This window comes from Propithecus coquereli, unplaced genomic scaffold (assembly GCF_000956105.1).
Source record: "Propithecus coquereli isolate 6110/MARCELLA unplaced genomic scaffold, Pcoq_1.0 Scaffold146, whole genome shotgun sequence".
NCBI lineage: Eukaryota > Metazoa > Chordata > Mammalia > Primates > Indriidae > Propithecus > Propithecus coquereli.
This window is the reverse complement of record NW_012138969.1, coordinates 4459034-4481634: the sequence shown is the minus strand read 5'-3', so window position 1 is coordinate 4481634 and position 22601 is coordinate 4459034. Positions and strand designations below refer to the sequence as shown.

General features: G+C 45.6%; 1 protein-coding gene across 1 annotated transcript in view; it reads left to right on the top strand.

Annotated features, from left to right (window-relative positions):
* CACNA1E (calcium channel, voltage-dependent, R type, alpha 1E subunit) overlaps window positions 1-22601 on the top strand; it is a 421935-nt gene that overhangs the window by 212085 nt on the left and 187249 nt on the right. Inside the window, exon 8 of the mRNA XM_012639976.1 lies at window positions 17863-17966. Coding sequence (XP_012495430.1) covers window positions 17863-17966 — 104 coding nt within the window. The remainder of the gene's footprint in view (window positions 1-17862; window positions 17967-22601) is intronic.

The window sequence follows — 22601 nt, the reverse complement described above, 5'->3', positions numbered from 1 at the left end:
TGGGTTCCCAGTTCTGTTCCATTGGTCTATGTCTTTGTTCTTGTGCCAGTACCATGATGTTTTGGTTACTATAGCCTTGTAGTATAGCTTGAAGTCTGGTAAATTGATGCCTCCCAATTTGTTCTTTTTGATTAAGGTTGCTTTGGCTATACAGGGTCTTCTCTGGTTCCATATGAAGCATAGAATTATTTTTTCTAGATCTACTAAAAATGATATTGGTATTTTAATAGGAATTTCATTTAATTTGTAGGTAACTTTGGGTAATATTGGCATTTTAACAATGTAGATTCTGCTGATACATGAGCATGGTATAGTTTGCCATTTGTTTATGTCCTCTGCTATTTCCTTCTTCAGTGTTTCATAGTTCTCCCTGTAGAGATCTTTCACCTCCTTAGTTATGTATATTTCTAGGTATTTTATTTTCTTCATTGCTATTGTGAAAGGTATTGAGTCTTTGATTTGGTTCTCAGCTTGACTATTGTTGGCATGTATGAAAGCAACATTTTCATTTCTAGTGGGAACTCTAACATTTGACTCAGCAACATTAAGAATGATTATCTAAAAATTACAAATTTTTATATGGTAAAGGATACCACAAGTAATATCAAAAGATAATTGGTAGACTGAGAAAAATAACATATGAAACAAAGTTTTAATATAAGTAATGTACAAAAAGCCTCTATAAATTTATAAGAAAAAGACAACCACGTGGTCAAAGGGTGTGAGTAAGCAAATCAAAGAAAAGGAAATACATATGGCTAATAAACACCTGAAATGATGCTAAAAATGCAAATTAAAGCAGTAAATGGGACCCATTTTTTATCCATCAGATTCGCCAACACTGGTAGGGAGATCACTGGGCCCTCGGTGGGAGGATGCTCCTCAATGTGAAGTAAACTTGAGGGAAGAGGAGCAGGAGGAGATAGGTCCCCGGTTTCCAGGGACCCAGCATGGTTCTCTAGCTGTGGTTTCTGTGTGTTTGTGTGTTTATTTTAATGAATTAGATCTATGTGTTCCAGAGGCACATTCATAATGTGTTTTTAAATAAGAAAAGCAAATTACCGAGTAATGCGTATAGTACGGTCCCATTTTTAAAAATAAACAGATAGCAAAATGCTGTCTGTAAGTTTGTGTAATTTGAATATGTGTGGAGATAGGCGGGAAGTGTACACATGAAGCCTTAAACCTTATCACAGCCGGCTGGGAATGGAGGAAGGGTGAGAGAAAATGAAACTTTTACTTTGTACCTCTTTGTATTGTTTGGTTACTTATTCCGGATACATATTACTTTTGTAATTTAAAATTTAACAAATAAAATCAAGTGCCTAACACTTTTTCTGCTACTGTCTGGCCACAATGTTGTTCAAACTGCTAGAAAACAACTCCATGATGCCAGGTCATGCATAGGACAAAACAGTGTAATTAACCCCCCACCCCCAGACCTAATATTCATTCATTCATTTCTTGGTTCTTATTTAAAAAGGAAACATTTATCAACTGCCTTACTATGTACCAGGCTCTCCACGTGTGATGGCTTTGAGCCCTGCTTTCCTCCCCACTGTTATTTTTTCTGACCCTAACCTAATTCCTCCCAGTCCAGGTGGGCTCAGCACCTTCTGGAATTATTCTTCTGCAGCTGGAGGGCCTGGGTGCCAGGAGCCCTGGTTTGTCACGCTAAGCCGGTCAGGGCTCTTTGAAGGCCTACTCTCCAAGAACAAACCAGCCTGGTCTGACGCTGCACAGCTGCATAGCAGGGGAGCTTTCTCAAGCTGGTGTCCAGGGTGGCAGAGCTTCCAGCCAGGGACGTGATCTTCAGTTAATTAGGTGATTATAGGTAGCCCTGCAGCCCTGGCTGTGTGCTGTCGTTGGGGACCTCTGGCTGAGAATGGTCTTACTCTGGGAAGAGCTCTAATGTTTCAGGTACCAGGGTGACTTCTTTTGAGAAAATCTTGTAGGGCCACTCAAGCCCTGAGACCCTATTCCCTTCTCTGAAGGTCTGTGTGTGTGTGTGTGTGTGTGTGTCTGTCTGTCTGTCTGTCTGTCTATATATCATTTGCTAAGCCTTGAATCCCTGCAGTTTCCAGTCTCCCTGGCTGGATCTTAAGCTGCCTGAGTGGGTGTCCTCTAACATTTGCTTCCGTGGGAGAGGGCTCTGGGCAGAGGTGGTGCTCAGGCAGTAGGTAGGTCCTGGAGTGTGTTCGGGTCTCCAGGGGAGTGCCTGGCATTGCACTCCCAGATGGAGGGGTGCTGTTGCAGTGCAGCTGGTCAGTGGGGCTAGACTGGGCCCTGGCCCTGGCCCTTAGTGGGAGGATGCTCCTCAGTATGAAGTAAACCCTGGAGCACTTGAGGGAAGAGGAGCAGGAGGAGATGGGGCCTCGGTTTCCAGGGACCCAGACTGAAAACTCACCTATTAAAATGCCCATTTTATTCCCTCTCATTGCAAGCTGAAAGTAGAGAGCTGAGGAACCCTTGGTTTGACTGCTTTTTTCAGACTGATAAATCTGGCTGGGCCCTCTGGGAGATACCTGATCCACGTAGCCTGTCCTAGGGCTCCCCAAGCCCAAGGAGACCAGGTTTACCTCAGGTTTCCAGAGGAGCTCAAGACCCCCCTAGAACACAGATTTTGGGGGGATTTCAGTCAGTGCATTAAGCTCAGGAGACCAGTGTAACAGCAACAGATCTGTTCATCCCAGCGTGGCCCTGAGGACTTAGACTGAAGCAGATTCACCTTGAACTGAATAGGCCGGTGCAGTACAGGCAGCTACCCATTCTTCGCATGAGACATCTGTTCCCGACTTCTCTCGGCCCTGTAGCCTATACAGAGAGAGCACTGAGGACAGCAGGAGCAGGGAGCTAAGCTGTTTCTTCACACTGGAGAGCAGTGTTTGTGCATTTCCAGAGGAGCCATTACAGGAGGGTATTGAGTAACCCAAGAATACAGGTTTGGGAATAAGGGAGCCAGCTTCTATTCCAACAGCGGCCACTGGCTTTCTGTGTCACCTGGGTGGGGGCACGTGGAAGGAGGCTCTGCGGGGATTGACTGTCCCCCGAGGGTCTTGCCTTTCACGGGATGCTGGAGATCAGGTCAGCAACACCTGTCTTTACAGATGGAAGCTTTGTTTAATATTAAAAGAATTATTAACAATAACCCATATATAACCTACTTCCGGGTGTGATTTGAGTGGCCCATTTGTACAAAGTTACTCTGTCAGAGGGATTTCATTTATAAAGTTCCTTATTGCTGAGCCTCTGTGTGCTCCAGTTATTAGCCATGTGTGTCAACGTGGAAATGAAATCTGTACCCCCTGGACCCATGTAGATTGATTCGATCCTGGGCTGAATGAAAATATAGCCTATGTAAGACAAAGACATTTCTTTCTAGAGCATCTGCTATCTACAGGGTGCTTGGAGGAAACATAAAGACATTTAAGGCATAATCCACTTCCTCAAAGAATGTATAGTCCAGCCAACATTTTTATAAAGCTACCAGGCATCGCATATACAATATCATAGTCTTTTGAGTTTGAAGACTATTATTACTGTTAACAATTACTCTTTATTGAATGCCCTCTAAGAGATAGGCACAGTCTGAGATTGGTTTCCTTGGAAGTCAGCTCTGCACAGGAGAACTGGAGGCAGAACATTCGTGGAGGTGTGCTTTGCAGGATGGGAAATACTCCGGAGGGTGGGAAAGGGCCACCGTTGCACAGAGGAGAAGCCGCCTCGCACCACCAGAGCTGGGTGCCCCTTCAGAGGTGTCTCAAATAGAGGCCAGGGCAGTTCTGAGGAAGGGGTGCGGCCGTGAGTGGCACATGTTTGCAGCAGCTGGGGAATGCAAGCGTCTGCCCCAAAGAGGGGACCTGGGTAGAGAAGCACAGTGTCTGCTCCGGGCACTTGGACTCACTCTTATCACCATGGCTAACGCTTATTGGATGCTTCTGCTTGCCGCGCCTTGAGCTGAGTGTTCTAGCTGCACTGTTTCCAATCCATACATTTTCGAGCTGAGGCAACTAAGGGCTAGAGAAGTGATTTACCTAAAATTACTAATACATGGCAGGCTGAGGGTTGGGGCAGCTAACCATCAGACTGTACTTCTCACCTGGTCTTCGTAGTGCCGTTCCATGGTAGGGATCATCATTCCCATCCTGTGAGTTGAGAAGCAAGCACAGAGAGGTTAAGTGATTTGCCCAGTGTCGCAGAGAAGAAAGAGGTGAGGCCAGGGTTTCCCCATTAGACTACAGTGTCCCACAGAGATAACCTGTCCAATGGGAGACACCAGTTGTGGCTGGAGAAGGCATCACAGCCCTTGGGTCATTTATGGTCCACCAATGCTCTCCCCATTCCATTATTGGGGACAGAATCGTATCACTTGTTGTGGGTCGTCAGTGAGCATAGTCTTGACCAAGTCAGGCAGAATAGGCTAGGTAGGTTTGAATCCTAGCTCTTATTTTACTACTTATGTGCTACTCAATGTCTCTGAGCTCAGTTTTCCTCATCTATAAAATGGGAGTAATAGTGAGGACTTCATTGGATCATTATGAGGATTAAATTTCTCAGGTATGAGGAATCGCTCAGCATATTCTCCCCACCCCCTAAAAAAGGGTTCAAGCCTACATAAAGATTTCTGAGGGCAGATCCGCCAAACATAGCCAGGGTTTGATTCAGTTTTTCCTCATTTGCTTCCCTCTTTCAAGAAGCGAGAGAGCGAGACTAAGCCTCCGTGCAGTTTGCTCAGAATTCTAACGCTAGCCTGTTAGTCTAATCATAACACAGTTCTTCTTGGAAACAAACATAGCAACAGCAATTATATCTTACTTTTAATGTCTAATTGGCTGTAAAGTCGCTTTGCTTTTACAAAGTTATTTCTATCAAACGTATGGAGCATTGTGCGTTTTGCTCATCTCAGTGTCTCCTTCTTGCAACCCCATCTTGTCTTTATTCGGGAGGCCAATTAGATGTGCACTGGCCTCGCGGGTGCCCTGGAAGCTCCAGCTGTCCCCAGCAAAGGGCAGTGACAACACTGCGAGCCTCTTGCTCCTCATTATCCAGCAAGTGGGGAGCCTCTGTTCCCCCAGCAGAGTCTTTGAGCTCGAATTTTTATGTGAGGTCTGCTCATGTAGGGCCCTTCATCTGGCTTCCAGAGTAACCCTTCCCTGACCTCTGAACCTTGCTCATTGTGCCTTCCTCTGCTGCTGGCATGGGTCTCTCCCTTTCCGCCTAAGCCGGCCATTCCTTCCCTCCGTAAGGCCCACCAGGCAGCCACGCCATCCTGGCCAGACTGCGTTAGGGTGTGACCCGGGATGCAGAGGACAGGCCCAACCCCTCCACGCGGGCTTCCAGCCAGGTATCTCCACCGCCTGTCGAAACTGAACAGCTCTCTCCTCCCTTTGCACCGTGAGGCAGCCTTTCCAGGAACCAGCCCAGGGGACAGAGCCCGTGTGGGGAGATTCTCCCTTACGCTTTCCTCCCTGTTTTTCCAACTCACTGAAACGTCAGTCCTTCTGCAGGGTTCGGGACGTGATGTAGGTGTGTCTGATGCCCGGTCATCCTGGAGAAGGGGGGCGGAGGGGCTGTACCTGTTGCTATGGCAGCGCCCAGTTGAGATCATGAGCCCATTTCATTTGCAGGCAATTGCGAGGTGAATCAATCTCCTCCTCACCCACTCCTCTTCCCCTCCCTTCCCATCTCTCCCCGCAGCCTTCTGTCATTCTTCCTCCTCCCCACTCAACTTCAAGCTTTCTCCTTCCTCAGATCTCTCTCTCCCTTTTTTTTTTTTTTTTTCCACTCCTGGATACACCAGCATAGCAACTAAGGCCATGGCTGACTTATTTTCTTTCTTTCTTTTTTTCCCTAGACTAGTAGTTCCCAAATTTTTGCAGGCATCACCTAAAGAGCTTGTTAAAACATAGAGTGCTGAGCTTCACCTAGAGTTCTGATCTGGAATCTGCATTGGGACCAAGAATGTGCATTTCCAGAAAGTTCCCAAACGATGCTGATGCTGTGGGTCCAGGGGCCACCCCCTGAGAACCACTGCTCGAGGCTGCGTGTACCCAGTTTGAGTTGTGGCTGGAATATTCCTTTGCATTTTGGTTCTAAATTATTTGATGAGCACATCCATCCATACATACAACAGACGTGTATTGAGCACAAACTCTGTGCTAGGTACTTGCTATCCAGGGAAACGTAAAACCTTGTCTTCTGAGTTAATAGATTTGTACAGGAGACAGATAATAACTGATTATTACATGGTGTAATAAATATTTTAATAACCTGCAAATAATAAAAGTTTAAAAATAGGCAACGGTCTCCTTGCTCATGGTAAGTAAAATATTTAGATGAGATGAATATAAATAATGATGACTTATTCATTTTTCTTTCTTTTGCAGAGGTTGACTAAGGGGAACTGAGCCTAACCTATTTAAATAATAATAGTAAATCCTCCACAAACATCAGATTTTAATGTTTCAGGTGCTTTACCAAGTACAGGGTGTATTGGGTGAGAGTGCTGGAGTCCGGCTGCCAGGGTTGTAGTCCTGACCTGTCACTAGCTGTGCAACCTCAGGGGAGTTACTCAGCCACTCTGTGCCTCAGTTTCGTCATCAGAGAAAAAGGTCACAGTACTGTTTCTACTTTAAGAGATTGTTCAGAAGACTAAATGTGCTAGTGCAAGCAAAACATATGTACTAATTACTCCCCAAAATGCTGACTTTTATTGCTAATATATTTTGAGCTGCTGCTGAATATCACAGAATTGGCCTAGAGAAATTTATACCCTCCAGACTAAAGAAATCTCCAGGATTTAGCCAAAAGGATGGGTGGGGGCCTAGCCCAAATGTGGGGATTAGCGAGCCCCAGTCCGAGGAAGCAGCCCTCACTGCGCAATCAGGGTTCAGGCAGGACATAAGAAAGGCCTTGAAGGTTGGCCAGGATTTTGACAGTGAATTTTTTTTTTTTTTTTTTTTTGAGGGAGCAAGGGGAATTGTCAAGATTAGGTTTAAGGGCCTCTGGCTGAAGAGGGCAGAGCCCTCAGACTGGGATGTGAGCTTTTCAAGCTTAGCCATGCTCACCCTCACATCTGGAGAACCAGGGCCGCCTTCAGGCCCCAAGGCCATAGAGATGGTGCTGTCAGCATTAACTGGGCGTGTCTGGCAGTGCCTGTCTGGCCTATGCTCTGATGTTCTGATGCTTCTCCAGAGAGGCCGCTCTCTCCCCTCTTTCATACGCCCCCATCCCTGAGAGATGTGGTTTCCCCTCGTTATTCCGAAATCAGGGAGAGTTCCCTTAACCTCGGGGACTCTACAGGAACCGTGGTCCACATTCATGTTGAGTTAAGTCTGTTTTTTCTGCTTCCCCGACCCAGTTTCACAGCCGAGACTGTAGCTAGATGAGAAGGCAGAGTCCACCAGTTGTCTTCTCATCTTTTCCTGAGCTCATCAGAGATGAGAGTGATAGAGCCTTTCTTTTTCTAGAGAGGATTAGGAGAAGTTCTTTGTGACAAGGTGGGGGGAAGGGCTAATTAAGTGATAATCCCTGATAAACTCCCTCTAATCATCTTCTAACTCTGCCCTGTTAGTGATGAAAAAATAAAACCCCTACCCATTTAATTAACTCTTTGGGAAATCTCTCTCTAATCACCTTTTTCTTCTCCCTTCTGCTTGCCTCACATTTAATCAGAGCCGTACATTCAGCTTATTAATGTATTCATTTATTTATTCATTCAACAAACACTTGCTGAGCACCTACTGAGAGTTAAGTTGGGTTCTGGGGCAGATACAAAGACAAATCAAACCTGCTCCTTGTTTCCAGGGGGGTCCAATCTGTGGAAGAGCCCAACATGCCAGCCCACGGTGATTACCGTGCGCAGCTAAGTGGCATGGCATGGTGGAATTCAGCGCAGGCAGCAAGAGTGACTGACTCTGGGGAGATTTTTAGGAACGGTAATGTTGAGTCAGGGTTTGAGTGGAGGCTTTTCAGGAGGACAAGGTGGGGAAGGCATTCTAGACAGTGGGGACAATGTGAGCAAAAGCATAGGTACAGGAAAGAACGTGGCACAGAATGGCGAGAAGCTGGTGTGGCCATGTGACTTGGTGTACAGGTGGCAGGGGCTGGAGAGGAGAGCTAAAGAAACAGGCTGGGTCAGGCATGGGAGGGAATTTGCAGGGGCAGCCATTGCAGGATATTAAGCAGGGGAGAGACAGGACAAGGTGTGTTGGTTAGGAATGACTCCTCTTCCAGGCTCTGAAGAATGAAACCAGCTGTGGCTGGGAGTCACTTGTCCCACTTTACAGGATCTCCCTGGCAGCAGAATGACTGTCATAAAACTAGCCAGAAACTTGCTGGGACAGTCTACCAACCCTTATCAGACTGCTAGGACAGAGAAGAAATGGCTAAGTTGGGATATAGACATCAAAGAAGTTGAAACAATGCAACATTGGGATAGGATCACAATATGAAATTAGATTATTTTATCTGCTGGCATTGCTGTTGTAAATATACCAGAATCTACAGCTCTGTTCTCAAATACGTTTCAAGTTAAAACAACATTGTTATTTCTATTCCCTCCACCCCTCACCCCAGGCAACACAATGTAGTATCTTGAGAAAAGGTCCAACCCGGGTGTGGATTCTGACTCTGTGATACACTAATTGCGGGACCTCGGGCAATTCCCCCAGCCTTTCTGAACCTGGGTTATATTGTTGTTTGTTGCTTTTTAGTATGAAAAATCGCAACAGCACCTCTCTCGCATGTGGTTGTGAAGATTAGAGTTAATGTGTGCTATGCACTTTGTTCACTCTCCGGCCTTGAATAGATGCTTAGCAAGTAGAAGCCATGGTTATTTTTCTCTCCATGGACCCTTAGTGTCTAAGTGGGAGGCAAATGTTGAGATGAAGATGTTTTAATCAAGTTGTCTTAGTACTTCCAGAGAGTTCTGCCTGGGTTCAGGTTGGCTGTGCCCTCCAACAGCTTATGTGCGTTCTCTTATTGCTCAGGTGTCTTCATTGACCTTAGTACGTTCTGCCTTAGTGCGCAGCAAAGAAAATTGTGCAAAGACCAGTCAATGTAGAAAGGGATTCTTTCTAACATTTCCCAGATTGGGGAAACGACATGATTATCTCATTATCTGTGTTCTGTCTCAACCTCGTCGTGCCCCAAACCAATGGGTAGGCTCAGTTGGAATGAGCTTTGTGTATTTTAGGGCAAAGAGAACCAAGGTGGATTCCCAGGGGGGCAGCAGCAGAGTGAATGAGACAGCAAAATAAAGAGGTGAGGAAAGAGAAGGGAGTCGGGCAGTGGTAGAACTGGAACCTGCGGGCTGGAATCCACGAGAGAGAGAAGCAAAGTGTTGAAAGTGGAGTCTGAGTGGGAAGGGGCCCCGCGTGTGTTGTCTGATGTGGGCGCCTACTCCAGGGAGGAATTCCCCCTCAGTGTTCCTGACAGATGGTCGTCTGGCACCGTGATTCCTATAAATAACAATTTTATATGGCATGGGGGTAAGAAGATGAAGCCAGTCTCGAGTGGAGTTGACCAGCCTGGGGACTCTGACTGCCCCCAAGTCTGCCAGTGGCCATGAGAGGTGAAGGGAGTGGTATTTTGTGCACACCTGTTGCCCAGTGTGCTGGGAGAAGCTGCGCCAGTAGGGCCATCTTGGAGAGCCTCGCACATACTCTCAGGCCCGGGGGGATAAACAGGCACACAGGACCGGGGATTTCATTAGCACCATGTCAACACCCAGGCAGATTGATTGAGCATGTTTTCCAGGGATGCTGTCTTGGGTTTGGGAGATACAAAGACTTACAAGCCACGGTTCCTTGCTTTCAAGCTGTTCTTATTAAGGAGTAAGAGTGTTTCCTGTGGCCACAAAATAAATGAAACTAATTTTCCTGGGGCATTCTTCAGGAAACCAACTGGGCTAACCAGGCTTATGTAGTGTTTGATACACAGTCATTAATTAAAACAGAAATGTTCAATGATAAATGAATTCACCTTCTGCTCAGAATCCATTGAGGAAGGAATGAAAGCCAAGAAAAATGATTATCTGAAGCTTTTTTTCTTGAGTGTCTGTTCCTGTATGCTGTGCTCAATATTTGAGTTAACTAAAGTGTACTTGCCGTATGTTAACAGAGATGACATTTTACGGGTGACATATTTATTTCCAGAGAAGGAAACTCATATAGGCTTGTGAAGTACAAGAATGCCAGCAGGTTATAATCTCCTGTTAGTCAACAACATCATTGGGAATCTTCTGTTTATAGAGTAATACGCTAGGCATTGGTCGAATGAACACAGAAATAAAAGATGCAGTTGTGTCTTTGAGAACATTCAGCGCTAATGAGAAGGGAGGACCGATAAGTAAAAGTGATAGAACACATCTAAAGAAGGTCTGTAAGTAAGTGCAAATAAATGCCCAGTGCAGCACGTAATGTTCTGTTTTCTATTCTAGGCATTTGTACTCATGCCTTAGCCTTCTTATGGATACCAAAGCCCTCCAGAACTCCTTCCTTTCCCATTCATCTTGTGCAGAGCACACACTCAGAAGTGTTGAATGAGTATGTGTGCTGCTGTGGGGCGTGCCTCATTGCTGGGGGATTCCGGAGAGGAGTAGAGTGCGCTTAGGGAGAGGCTTGTAGAGGCAGAGCGGTGTTATCAAGTAGGAGAGGACTTGTGGTTTGGTGGAGCGAGGGGACAGGAGAGAGACGAAAGAAGGAAGAGCTCCTGGGGAGTGAGCACATCCACACAGTGGAGGCCACCATTCAGGGTCCTCCGTGACCCGATGTTCCCCTCCTTGCTGCCACCAACAGCAACACTTTGCGGCCTTATCTTTCCACCTCTTTCTCTCTCCTCAGAATGTCTTCCTCTGTTGCTTGGCCAAGCTGAATTCTCCTCCCATGTCGAGTCCAGGTGATGCTACAGCCCCGGGAAACCTTGCATGACGTTATCAGGTTTTCTCCTTCATTAAATGGCAGAGTTCTTAGGTCTTGACTGCAGTGATCTTAACCTTCAGAGGGAGTGAGAGACAATCGTTGTTTTCTGCCTCAGGTACCTTCCAATCAAGATCATGAGGCTGGGCTGACTCCATACAAAGTCATTAGTGGGAACAGGGCGGTATGTAGTTAAGTGCTATAGAGTAGCTGGAACAGACAGGCTGTGAGGAGTGCACTGGAGGTCAGGAGTCCTTCATTCTAGCTCTATAACCAACTGCTGGAGTACCTTTTGGCAGTCTCTTAGCTTTTAAACCTTGGTTCTTCATCTGTAAAATGAGGGCTTTGTGCAAGATGCTATGATTGCTTCCAGAGCCTGTAAGATGATGAAAGTGAGAGCACTCATACTAGACTGAGTGGAGAATAGTGGTTATTTAGTGGGTGTGGAGAGGGGACCACTGGAAAAGCGGCATATGATGGCGACCAGAAGGACCGATCCCTGACAACCACGAGGCATGGTGGGGAACCAGGCAGGGGGTGGTTGAAGACCACTTACCCTGATACTGTCTAGCATGTCCTTTCTGGAATAAGGTGGACCCTGCACCAAACGCAGTGGTCCCCATCCTTTTTGGCACCAGGGACCAATTTCATGGAAGACAGTTTTTACGTGGACAGGGGTGGGGTGGGGTGCAGAGCTCAGGTGGTGATACACTGCCCATTCCCAGGCCATGGCCTGGAGTTCAGGGGCCACAGCAGGAGAGAATAAATGAAGCTTCTTGCACCCCTTCAGAGATGCTCCTCGCCTCTTATTTTCAGGGCCATTTCCGGTGCTTGTCCCTCTTTAGAGAGGGCATCAAGTTACCCATAGCGGAAGTGAAGGGGTGATGTGCTTTAGCTGATCCACACAGGGTGCATTTTCTTTAATTCCTTCTTGATTTCACCTACTTGGGCAAATCTGCACGTGGTGGTGGGGGTGGGTGAGTGGTTCCAGAACAACACACTGAACGGAGAAGCAACGTACTTGCCTCCCCCCACCCCAGCGAAACAGCCCCCCAGCCTGGGAAGCTCAGCATGGGGCCAGCTGCCTCAGCCCCGGTCTCCCAGTGGCCCCAGGGACATCTGCCTCTCTAGCACCCTGGGCTGCGGGGGCAGGGGACCTTCTTTTTCATTTTTTCTAACGATCTTTGTTGTTTTCTAACCGTAAAACAACACTTAATGACTGCAGGAAAGTTGCAAAGTACAGAAAAGTATAAAAAGAGTTGTTAAAAATCATTTCTACCCCTCTTCTCCCATAATCATCACAATTTTTCACTGTTTTGACTATGAAAGAGTTTGTCTTAAAATTCACCCATGGCCCAGACCTATTTAAATAAACTAATTTTATTTTGGAAAAACTTTAAAACCTTTTATTATAGAAATTTTCAAGCATACACAGAAGTAGAGAGAATAGAATATGGAACCCTGTTACCCAAATCCAGCTCCAGCCGTTAGAAGGTGACCTTCTTTAAAGGATCTGTCATCTGCCTGTTGGGCTTCTGGGGTCAGAGTTCAGAAAGGGAGGGGACAGGATAAAGATCACATGGTGTCGATATTGGAATTATTAAGATTCAACCAAAAAGATTTTATTATTTATTTTTTTAGACAGCAAACCAGATCCAGGGTAACCAAAAAGATTTTAAGCACAGCAGGGCCCTGAGCCGTGCTGGTTTTGAGGTGCTCCCTTGCACGGACCCAGCCATGACAGCCCATGTGGCACCTACTGTTTACTCTTGAGTTGTCTTCCGGGCGTGTGGGTGGATTTCCACTAACGCATCGATACCCGTCTGCCCGGTGCCGGTGGTGACAGCCACACGCGTCCAGGGTGGGGGCCGTGTCTGTCCATGCAGCTTCCTGGCCTGGGCTTCTGACCCCGGTCTCACAAGCGTCGTGCGGCTGCTGGTAGGTGGGGTGGCGGAGCGGAGTGCTGCCTTTCTCTGCTACTTCTCTTTGCCAGACTGCTTCTGCTGCCTTTTCCCCTGGGCAAGAGAAGGGAAAGGATAGGTGATGTGTTACTGTGTCCAAATGGTAAGTTACTTCTCGGGGCCTTTTAGGATCTGGACTAAGGCACTGCAGCATCCTCAGTGACAATCACTGCCAACCCGTGCCAGCGGGGAGGAAATGGCTGGCCTTTTTGGTAGCCTAGGCTGGCTGCTCCAACCATCTCCTGACCTGAGCTCAGTTAATCACTCATGAAGCCAAAGATCTCTCCTAGATGGAGCTTTGAGTCCGGTGATTCTCAGCCCGAAGTCATTTTGCTGCCCTGGACACTTGGCAATTCTGGAGACGTTCTTGGTTGTCACAACTCGGGGGATCTAGTGGGGAGAGGCCAGGGACGCTGCCGACGCCCAGCAAGAGGACAGCCCCCACAACAGAGGATTGCCCGGCCCCACATGCCAGGAGCGCCCCAGTGAGGAGCCTTGCTGTAGCCCAGCCCAGATCTTGCCAACAGCTTCCACCTCCAGCCTGTGAAGCAGGTGTGCCCCAGAGACCCTTGGTTTCTGGAAGGACCGTAGAATCAGTATCCTCCTCCTCCCGGGTCCCAGCGCACTCAGCCTTCCCACTCAGTGACGGGCAGTTCAGTCTCCCAGCTGGAGCTGCTCTGGAAGGGACGCGCGTATGAGGCCCTGCAGCGTGTTTTCCATGGAGCCCTGTGGAACCCTGTTAGAGACCCGTTTTCAAGGGTGGGGGCCAGGCCCTACCTGCACAGCCTCAGGTCAGGCCTGTAGGGTCACCTTCCTCTTGTTCTCTTCATTCCCACCTTCCTCGCCAATCCTGCTCCTCCCACCCCACCTTCTAGCATCCCTCCCAGGCCCCCAGAGATTAATGTGATAATTGTCATGTGTGCTGTTTACGCAGGGAGTGGGTGAGCTCACCGCCCCTGCTCGGGCAGGATCCCAAAGGAACACATTCCCACGATGTCAGGGCTGGTACCCGCTGAGCACTCCTGCGCAGGTGGGCCGCCACCCCCGGACTGCTTTCTCTGTCATCACCCTGTCGGGTGCACGTGTGCGTGTGTGTCACTCGGGATCGGCAGGTGAGAGAGATGGAGAGCAGCCGGCGGCGTGGCAGCCTAGGGGAAGGGCTGGGCTAGGAAGGTGTCTGGGGATGGGAGGTGCATCTGCTCCTTAAATATGAGGACAATGACCCTAAGAGAAAGCACTCTTCTGTGGTGCCTGGCACATGGCAGGTGTTCCATGGTGGGTGTGGAATGAAGAGGCTGGCACTCTCTCGCTCTCTGGGAGCATCCTTTACTGGGGAGAGGGGTGCTGCATTTACCCTTAGCTCCTCCACTGTAGAGGTCTGGGCTGTGAAGTTTCCGCTGTGAGACTGTCCTGGGGCCAGAATTCTGCAGAATGTGTTGTCCCAGCATCTCGCTTGGAGTACTTAGCACGGCTGTCCCGTGTTCCTGAAGGAAGAGTCACTGGGAAGATAAAATGCACCAACCCTGCATGAAAGTGGCTTGTGAGAATCGAGACCGTGTCACAGAAGTGGGGGTAGCAGGGCACAGTGGAGAGGAAATGAAAGGGAGCGATTCTCCCTCTCACACGGGCAGCCCTCCTCTCCTCCCCCTCCCGTTACGAGACTGACACACGTGCCCATTGAGAAGGTGAGCACAGCCACAGCCCCGCGGTGAACTGGCGACTTCTTCCTGGTTCCTCTTTGCATGGCATCAGGGCACTTGCTGCCTTCAGAATTGCCAATTGCTCCTTTTTTAATCTCAGAGGACACTTTCATAGTTATCTCTCCTACACTGGACAATTTTAACGTTTTAGTTATAAATCAGAAGGAAATTGAAGCCCTGATCAGCATCAGAAAGATTGCCGTTTTGGCAGTCTCTGGGAGACGCATCCCAGACTCGAGGCCAAGTCTGGAGAGTATGAGGAGGGAGGCATGAAGTCCTCTGCTTGCCCACTTCCTGCCGAGGGAGGTGCCCCTTGTCCTGCTGGATGCGTCACTGGCCTGTGGACAAGCATGTGAGTGGTGGAGGAGGCCACCTGGCCAGGCAGAGTGAAACCGAGGGAGAGGGGCGAGGTGTGGAGAGGGTGTGGCGAGTCTGTTAAGAGCTTTGTGAATAATCTAGGGGGCTGTAGAGCTGTGTTCTCCAGAGGAGCCTTTTAAGCTGTCACTCATCTTTAATTACCCCCGGGGCACAGTGCTGCTACTGCTCCCGTCTTCCCAGCAATTCTTTTTCTCCTTCTTTTCTCCTCCCTCCTGTTTTTCCATCCTGTAGGCCCCAACACTGGCCTTCGTGCAATTCAGAGAAAGCGCCACAGATTGAGAGGAGGCTGAGTGAATTGTATTGGTATATTTTTAACCACATAATCATCTTATTAAAACTGTGGCCATGTCTTGATTAGTTGAACATCTGTGTGTGCCAGACCCTTCGTGAGGTGCCATGTTTAGAAGTGAGCAGTTAATGTTCCTGCCTTAATATAGATTAAACCAAAACCAACCCATTCTCACAAAGCACTGAATAAAAAAATACTGTTCATTGCTGGCATTTTACAGAATTGGGAAACTCATTCCAGACTCAAGACCAATGAGGAGAGTCCACTTATCCCTACTTTTTACAGGCTGCATTCCTCGATGTGTTAATAGATTTCCTTTTTAAAGGGTTCCTTAATCAAGGAAGTTTATGCAATGCTGGAATAAACAAAGTAAATAACATTCCTTTTTTGCAGTGCTTCTCATAGGCTAAGAAGAAAATATAATTTGCTGTTTCTCAAGGTTCTTTAGTTACAGAAGCCCATTTCCTGCAAAACACATTAACATCTTACAGATCACCAGCAATGAGAAGAACACGATTTTGAGCATACTCTTCACTCTACAGCATCCCTCGCAAATAGTCACCCAAGTGAAATTGCTCTGAGCCATCTTCAGACTGTAGCTCAGTTATTTCTGAGACCCAAAATACCTTAACAGTCATCATTTCGTCACAGCCATTGCTGATACTGACTAATGTGTATTGGTGACGGAGCCCTAATCTGGGTACTGGGTGTAAACTCAGTTCTTGCTGCCAGGAAGCACTAAGAGGGAGCACTGGCTAAACCATGGAGTGAACAAACCCTGTTCATCTGAGGCCCCACTGGTGAACCATTGGAGCTGACCAGTCTTACAGAAGGTTTGATTTATAATCACAAATAAAGGCAGAACTAGCAACACAAAGATCATTCAATTCATCCTTCAGCCCAGAGGAGGCTCAAGTCTCAACTATCTCAGAAAAATGGCTTCCTTTGTCCATTAAAACCATCCATGACACTTGACATCTAGTTCTTCTGCATCTTTCTTCTAATAATCAGGAAGAGTTTTCTCTGAGGTCTGGCCCACATCTTCCCTACTTGCGTGTAACTGACCAGACCCGATCAGACCAAAGAGCTAGATCTTACACTCTGAAATTGGCAGGGCCCTGCCTTTGTGTCATCCAGTTCAGAAAGTGATTTTTTTGTTGTTGTTTGTTTTTAACTTTTTATTTTGCTTCATGTGCAATCATCCCTCTCTCAACAGTGTAGGGACAAGACAAAAGACAGAGGGTTGGTGAAAGGAGGTTGCCTTAGAAGCTATTCTGAATGAGTGACTCTACTCTACGGTGATAGCTTCCATGCTCACTAGGGGGCTGTGTTCTGTGGACTGAAATACTTGAACGGGAGGCAGAGAGAAAATGAGATAATTTGGGAGGGAAAAAAAGATAGAATGTCATAGAAGTCCGCAGGAAGCATGAAGACAGTCAAAATACATTTTCAAAGTTCAGTAGTGAACGAGAGAAAGGCAAGTTGCAGGGCTGAGAAACGCTTGACCATAGAAATTCTGAGTGAAGGACTTTACTAATGTAGCACGTGAGTTTTAAGCATGACATTTGACTTTTATGGCCTTGTTTCCCCCAGGAATTGGGGATGCAGTATCTATTGTGAGTTTCAAATGGGTATTAAAGTTTGTGTGTGAGCCGGTAGTGTCGAGGTGAGGGGATTTGAGAGCCTTGCATAGGTGACGTGTGATTCAGGGAGACTATTCGGAAAGACCTGGAGGTGCTGTCGTGGGGAGGGAAACTCCAGGTGAAGGTTGACAACTGTTAGTGGAAAGGCACAAGCATTAGAGAAGATGCCTTAAAATGCCCCCAACCTCTATTTATAGGTCCTACTAAGACATCCTGCTGAGAGTTGTTTCTTTTGCCTAAGGCATGTGATGTAATCCTTCCTCAATCCCTGATTAGTCAAGGGACTTGCATCCAATTTGTGGTGTAAGAATTCAGAATATATGGATTTCCGTGCACTTTTTGGTTCACTGTGTGTTAGCATTAGAGAGAGAGCAAGTGATCACTCTTCAAATCTAGATTTATTCCTTGTTTTGTCCATCGCCTTTCTGGGGCCCAGCCTGGGCCAGCTCCGTAGAACTGCACTGTGGTGGAAGAAAGCAAGCCAGAGCCCAGGGTAGGGGCTGTGCAGCATGGGGAGGACCCTCATTTATTCCAAGCAGCTCTGTCAAGGCCTTTGCCACCATCCATGGAATGGAGTGATGGCCACAGCCTGCCTTTGTCTTTTTGAGAATTTGTCCAGTTTAGAATGCAAAGGTTTAGAACCCACATCACCAGACACTGCAAAACCAGTGATTGTTTGCATGACCTCAGAAAAGTATTTGAGCTTTCTGTGTTTAGTTTTCTCATCAGTTAAGTGAGGGTGTTAGAATATTCCAACTCGGGGTATTACAGTGAAGCTGATGCAGTGTCCATCACTATGTACCTGGGAGATCATGAGTTAATCCACAATGACACCAAAGTGGGAGTGGGTGAGGCGACGTTTAGCTGTGTTACGTGGCGCTTGTTATATGACACTATGCGTAAAGCTCCAGGAACCGCCTTGCTTCTGGCAGATGGCTTTAAGTATTAAGGGACTATTTTGCTTTCTTTCAGACCAATGATGCCTTAGGAGCCACCTGGAATTGGCTGTACTTCATCCCTCTCATCATCATTGGATCCTTCTTTGTTCTCAACCTAGTCCTGGGAGTGCTTTCCGGGTAAGCCAGATGTTTCTCTCTCTTCTTAACTTCTTTGCTGACTGCTAACTGTAAACTAATGCCTCCTGACTCATGGCAGATTCGTTCATTTGGCTTTCATTTAGAAGACATTTACCGAGCAGCCCCTGTGTGCCAAATGCTCTTCTAGATGCTGGGAATGTAGTAGTGAACCGTCTTTCTAATCATCTTTATTATTCTTAGGAATTAAAAAAATCTTTGTCAGCACGACACTGAACGCACTATCGAGTGAGAGTTCACGTAACCATCCATCCTTTCGTTTGATAACTCGACAGCCGTAAACCTTCCATGTCAAACACTGTGCTGGTTGTTAGGGATATAAAATTGAACAAGACACAGGCTTTCTCTCAAACGATTCTTATTCTGTAGGATACTGGGCACCAAGTCCTGTATTTGTGGCTTGAATTAGCTTATACCAATTTGCAGTCATTCACTGTCCAATACCATGGTGAGCATTGCAAGGAGCACGCAAAGGCATGGTTCTTCCCTTTAAGAAACATGTTTTGCTGAAAAGACAACACAAACACTTGAAACACGAAATAGGATTTTTTTTTTAAACTGACTAATATAATTTGTTTTGTGGAAAGGACAACTCTATGTAGTCTGAGGTTATCAGAGACGGTTTCATGAAGGATTAGGATTTTGCTCAGGACATAAAATATATAATAGGATAACACAGAGTATATGAGAGTGAACATTTCAGGAAGAGGAACATGACACCGTAAGCAAAGATGAAGAAATGGGACTTGTTATGGAGTGTGAAGAGATTATAATGTAACATTTTAGAATGGCTGAGACAGAGATATGTTTTTACATTTTTGTAAGCAAAACCAAACTTAATTTCTTGTCAGAGTGGCATAAGTTCTTCAAATGAAAGTTTATCAGGTAGTGTTTTTTGTTGGAGTGTGGCAGATGAAACCCAGTCAGTCATTTCTTGAAACTTCACTGACACAGGAAATAAATTTTAGGAGGGTCATAGGACAAGGGAGGACAAGAGAGATTACAACAGATGAGTGAAGCCAACCAAATTTCTGAAGATAGAGAATGGGGACTGACAGCAGTAGGAAAGCTGCAGTGGAGAACGCCAGGGAAGAGCAAGCTGATTGTCCAACAGAGCCCTAGAAAGTATCAGAACTAGAGATGCCTGTTAGGTCTGAGAGCTGGAATATGCATGTTGCTAAAATCAAGAGGATTGTTTGAAAGTCCTTGTGAGGAACATTAGATGCCCTCTTGCTACCTCGGATCTCAACCTCCAGGCAATGCTGACAGGTATCTGCTCCACCCAACCCCCACCCAGCAAAAGTTAGGAGACTTAATCTCTGTAGAACAGTGATCCTCAGGCTTTTTGGCACCAGGCACCGGTTTCATGGAAGACAGTTTTTCTGTGGACCTGGGTGGGCAGGGATGGTTTCAGGATGATACAAGCACATTTCATTTATCGTGCAGTCAGACCTCTCTGTGAATGATAATCTGTATTTGCAGCCACTCCCCAGAGCTAGCGTCACCGCCTCAGCTCCACCTCAGATCATTGGGCATTAGGTTCTCATAAGGAGCGTACAACCTAGATCTCTTGCATGCACGGTTTACAGTAGGGTTCGTGCTCCTATGAGAATCTAATGCCTAATGCCGCTGCTGATCTGACAGGAGGCAGAGCTTATGTGGTGATATGAGCAAGGGGGAGCGGCTGTAAATACAGATGAAGCTTTTTCACCTACTGCTCACCTCCTGCTGTGTGGCCCAGTTCCTAACAGGCCACGGACAAGTACCAGTTGGCCCAGGGGTTGGGGTCTGCAGCTGTAGAGGCTGAATCAGAGAAACTTGAAATGGTAACATCCGGTAAACCTGAGGGAGGGATTGATAATGTAGCAAAAACAGGAGGGTTGAATGAAAGTACACAAACCGAATGCCAATACTCCAGCCCACTTCTACTGCTTGACTCTTGGAAATACAGCATTCTGGGAGGAGTTCAGAGGATTTCTCTGTGGGGACACAATCTGTCTTAAAAGAGTGAAGATATTGTGGAGAGATCAGAGAAGCACGTTCCCACTCCTCACCTTCAGTGAGGCTCACTATAGTAATTTTCTATGGCTGCCACAACCCAATTACCACAAACTGGGTGTCTTGAAACTGAGAGAAACACTATTCTGTCACGGTTCTGGAGGACAGAGGTCCAAAATCTGTTGGGGCCATGCTTCTTCAAGGGCTCTAGGGGAGAATTTATTTCCTTCCTCTTCCAGCTTCTGGTGGCACCAGGCATTCCTTGGCTTATAGCTACATCACTCTGGCCTCTGCCTTCATGGTCATATTGCCTCTTCTGTTTCCTTCTGTGTGATCTCCCTCTGCCCTGCTCTTATAAGGACCTTTGTTATTGGATTTAGGGTCACCTAGATAATCCAGGATGATCTCTTCGTCTGAAGATCCTTAAGTTAATTATAATTACATCTGCAAAGATCTTTTTTCCAAATAAGGTCACATTCACAGGTTCTAGGACTTAGGACATGCATATATCTTTCTCGGGGGGAGCCTCTATCCAACGCACTACACTCACCGTTTCCTGAGCTCCAAACATGTGTACAGAGTTTCCAATAAGCTTCTGTGCCTTGCTCTTAAATATGAACACACAGGTAGGGATCATCAGTATTGGGGGAAAATGCCCAACACAAAAGGCCAAAAATAAAATAACAAATAGAAAAAAGGAATTTCATTGAATATGAGCAATGCAGGGAGCAGAAGACAACTTTAAAAAACTATTTTTCGTATTAGCATAGATGGAAGAGAAATAATTCCATCTAAAGAATAATGAGTTACTATAAAAAAAATTTAGAGGTTAAGAACTCTTGGAAATTAATGTAAAATGTAATTAAAGTAAATTTACATTAATGAAAAATGAAATGTAAAAATGTTATAAAATAAGATAAATGGTTGAAATATAAAGTTGATGAAATCGCCTACAAAGTAGAACCAAAAAAAAAAAAAATAGGATTGGTCCAACATTTAACTCCTATTATAATAGGAGTTCCATGAAGAATGCAGTGAAATGGAAAGATAAAAATAAAAGAAATGTCCCTGAACCAAAAGATTAACATTTTCAGATTAAGTGTTGAGACATGTGCAAGGATGTTCTTTCTTTCCAACATTGTTTCATGGCAGTGGGAAGTTGGAGGTAACCTGGGTATTCGTATAACTGGGAGATTAGATAGGTAAAATGTTGGATGCGTGCTATGGCATACTATGTAGCATGGAGCAACAAACGCCATGTATATGTCAAAGAATACCTTAAGAACATAGAGTCTAGTGGAAACAAGAAGGAATCCATGTGATATTTATGTAAAAATACATTTATACAAAATATACAGTTTGTAAAAATATGTTCAAATAAAAGATACACATTGAATATATTCTAATGATAGTTTATATAGCAGGGAGATAGAAAGTGAGCATGGAGATAAAAGGGAACAAATGAGTTTAATTCATTAATAGTGAAAATGCCCACTGAGCACTCAACATAAATAATTAAAAGAGACCACACAAAGGTTAATTGTCATGAAATTTCAGAACATCAGAGTAAAGAATATTCTGAAAATGTCCAGCAATTGGAAAGGGGGTAGAGTTTACCTACAAAGAACCAGGAATCAGGATAGCATTGGACTTCCCATTGGCAACACTGAAAACTAGTAACCAAGTTCCTAAAACTTTTGGAAGGAAAATAATTTCCAAGATAGAATTTTATACCTAGCCCAAATACCAATTATTTTTAAGGATGGAATATAGATATTTTCAGATACCCTTTCTGAAAAAGTTACTGGAGAATGTGAATCACCAAAAATATGCAAGTAATTGAAAAAAGAGAAAAACATGATACTTACTGAAATGAAATTCAGTGGAGGAGGGAAGCAGAGGGATTGGTTCCCAGGGTGAAGGGAAGTCTAGGGATGACAGCTGTCAGGGGCCTGGAGAGCATCTAGCTCAGAATTGAATAGGATGGCATAGTGGTTTAAAAACAGTATCTGTAAGAAAAAAGTTAAAGTAATATATTCCTTGATGTGTATTATCGTATTCAGAAGAGCTTTATGGTTTGTCAAAACTATATACAGCCATGTGCTACATAACTATTTCAGTCAACAACTTACCAAATATACAACAATGGTCTGGTAAGATTATAGGGGAGCTGAAAAATTCCTATGTCATCATAACATTGTAGCACAATGCATTACTCACGTTTGTGGGTTTGTGGTGATGTTGGTGTGAACAAACCTACACTGCCAGTTGTATAAAAGTATAGCATATACAATTGTGTACAGTACATAATGCTTGATGATGATAGATGCCCATATTACTGGTTTATGTAATTACTATACTTTTTATTGTTATTTTGAAATGTATTCCTATTTATTAAAAAAGTTCACTGTGAAACAGGCTCAGGAAGGTCCTTTAGAAGATATTCCAGAAGAAAGAATTGTTATCCTAGGAGATGACAGATCCATGAATGTTATTGTCCCTGAAAACCTTTCAATGAGACAAGATGTGGAGGTAGAAGACAGTGATATTGATGATCCTGACTCTGTATAGATCTAGGCTAATGTGTATGTGTTGGTTTTGAACAAAAAAGTTTAAAAA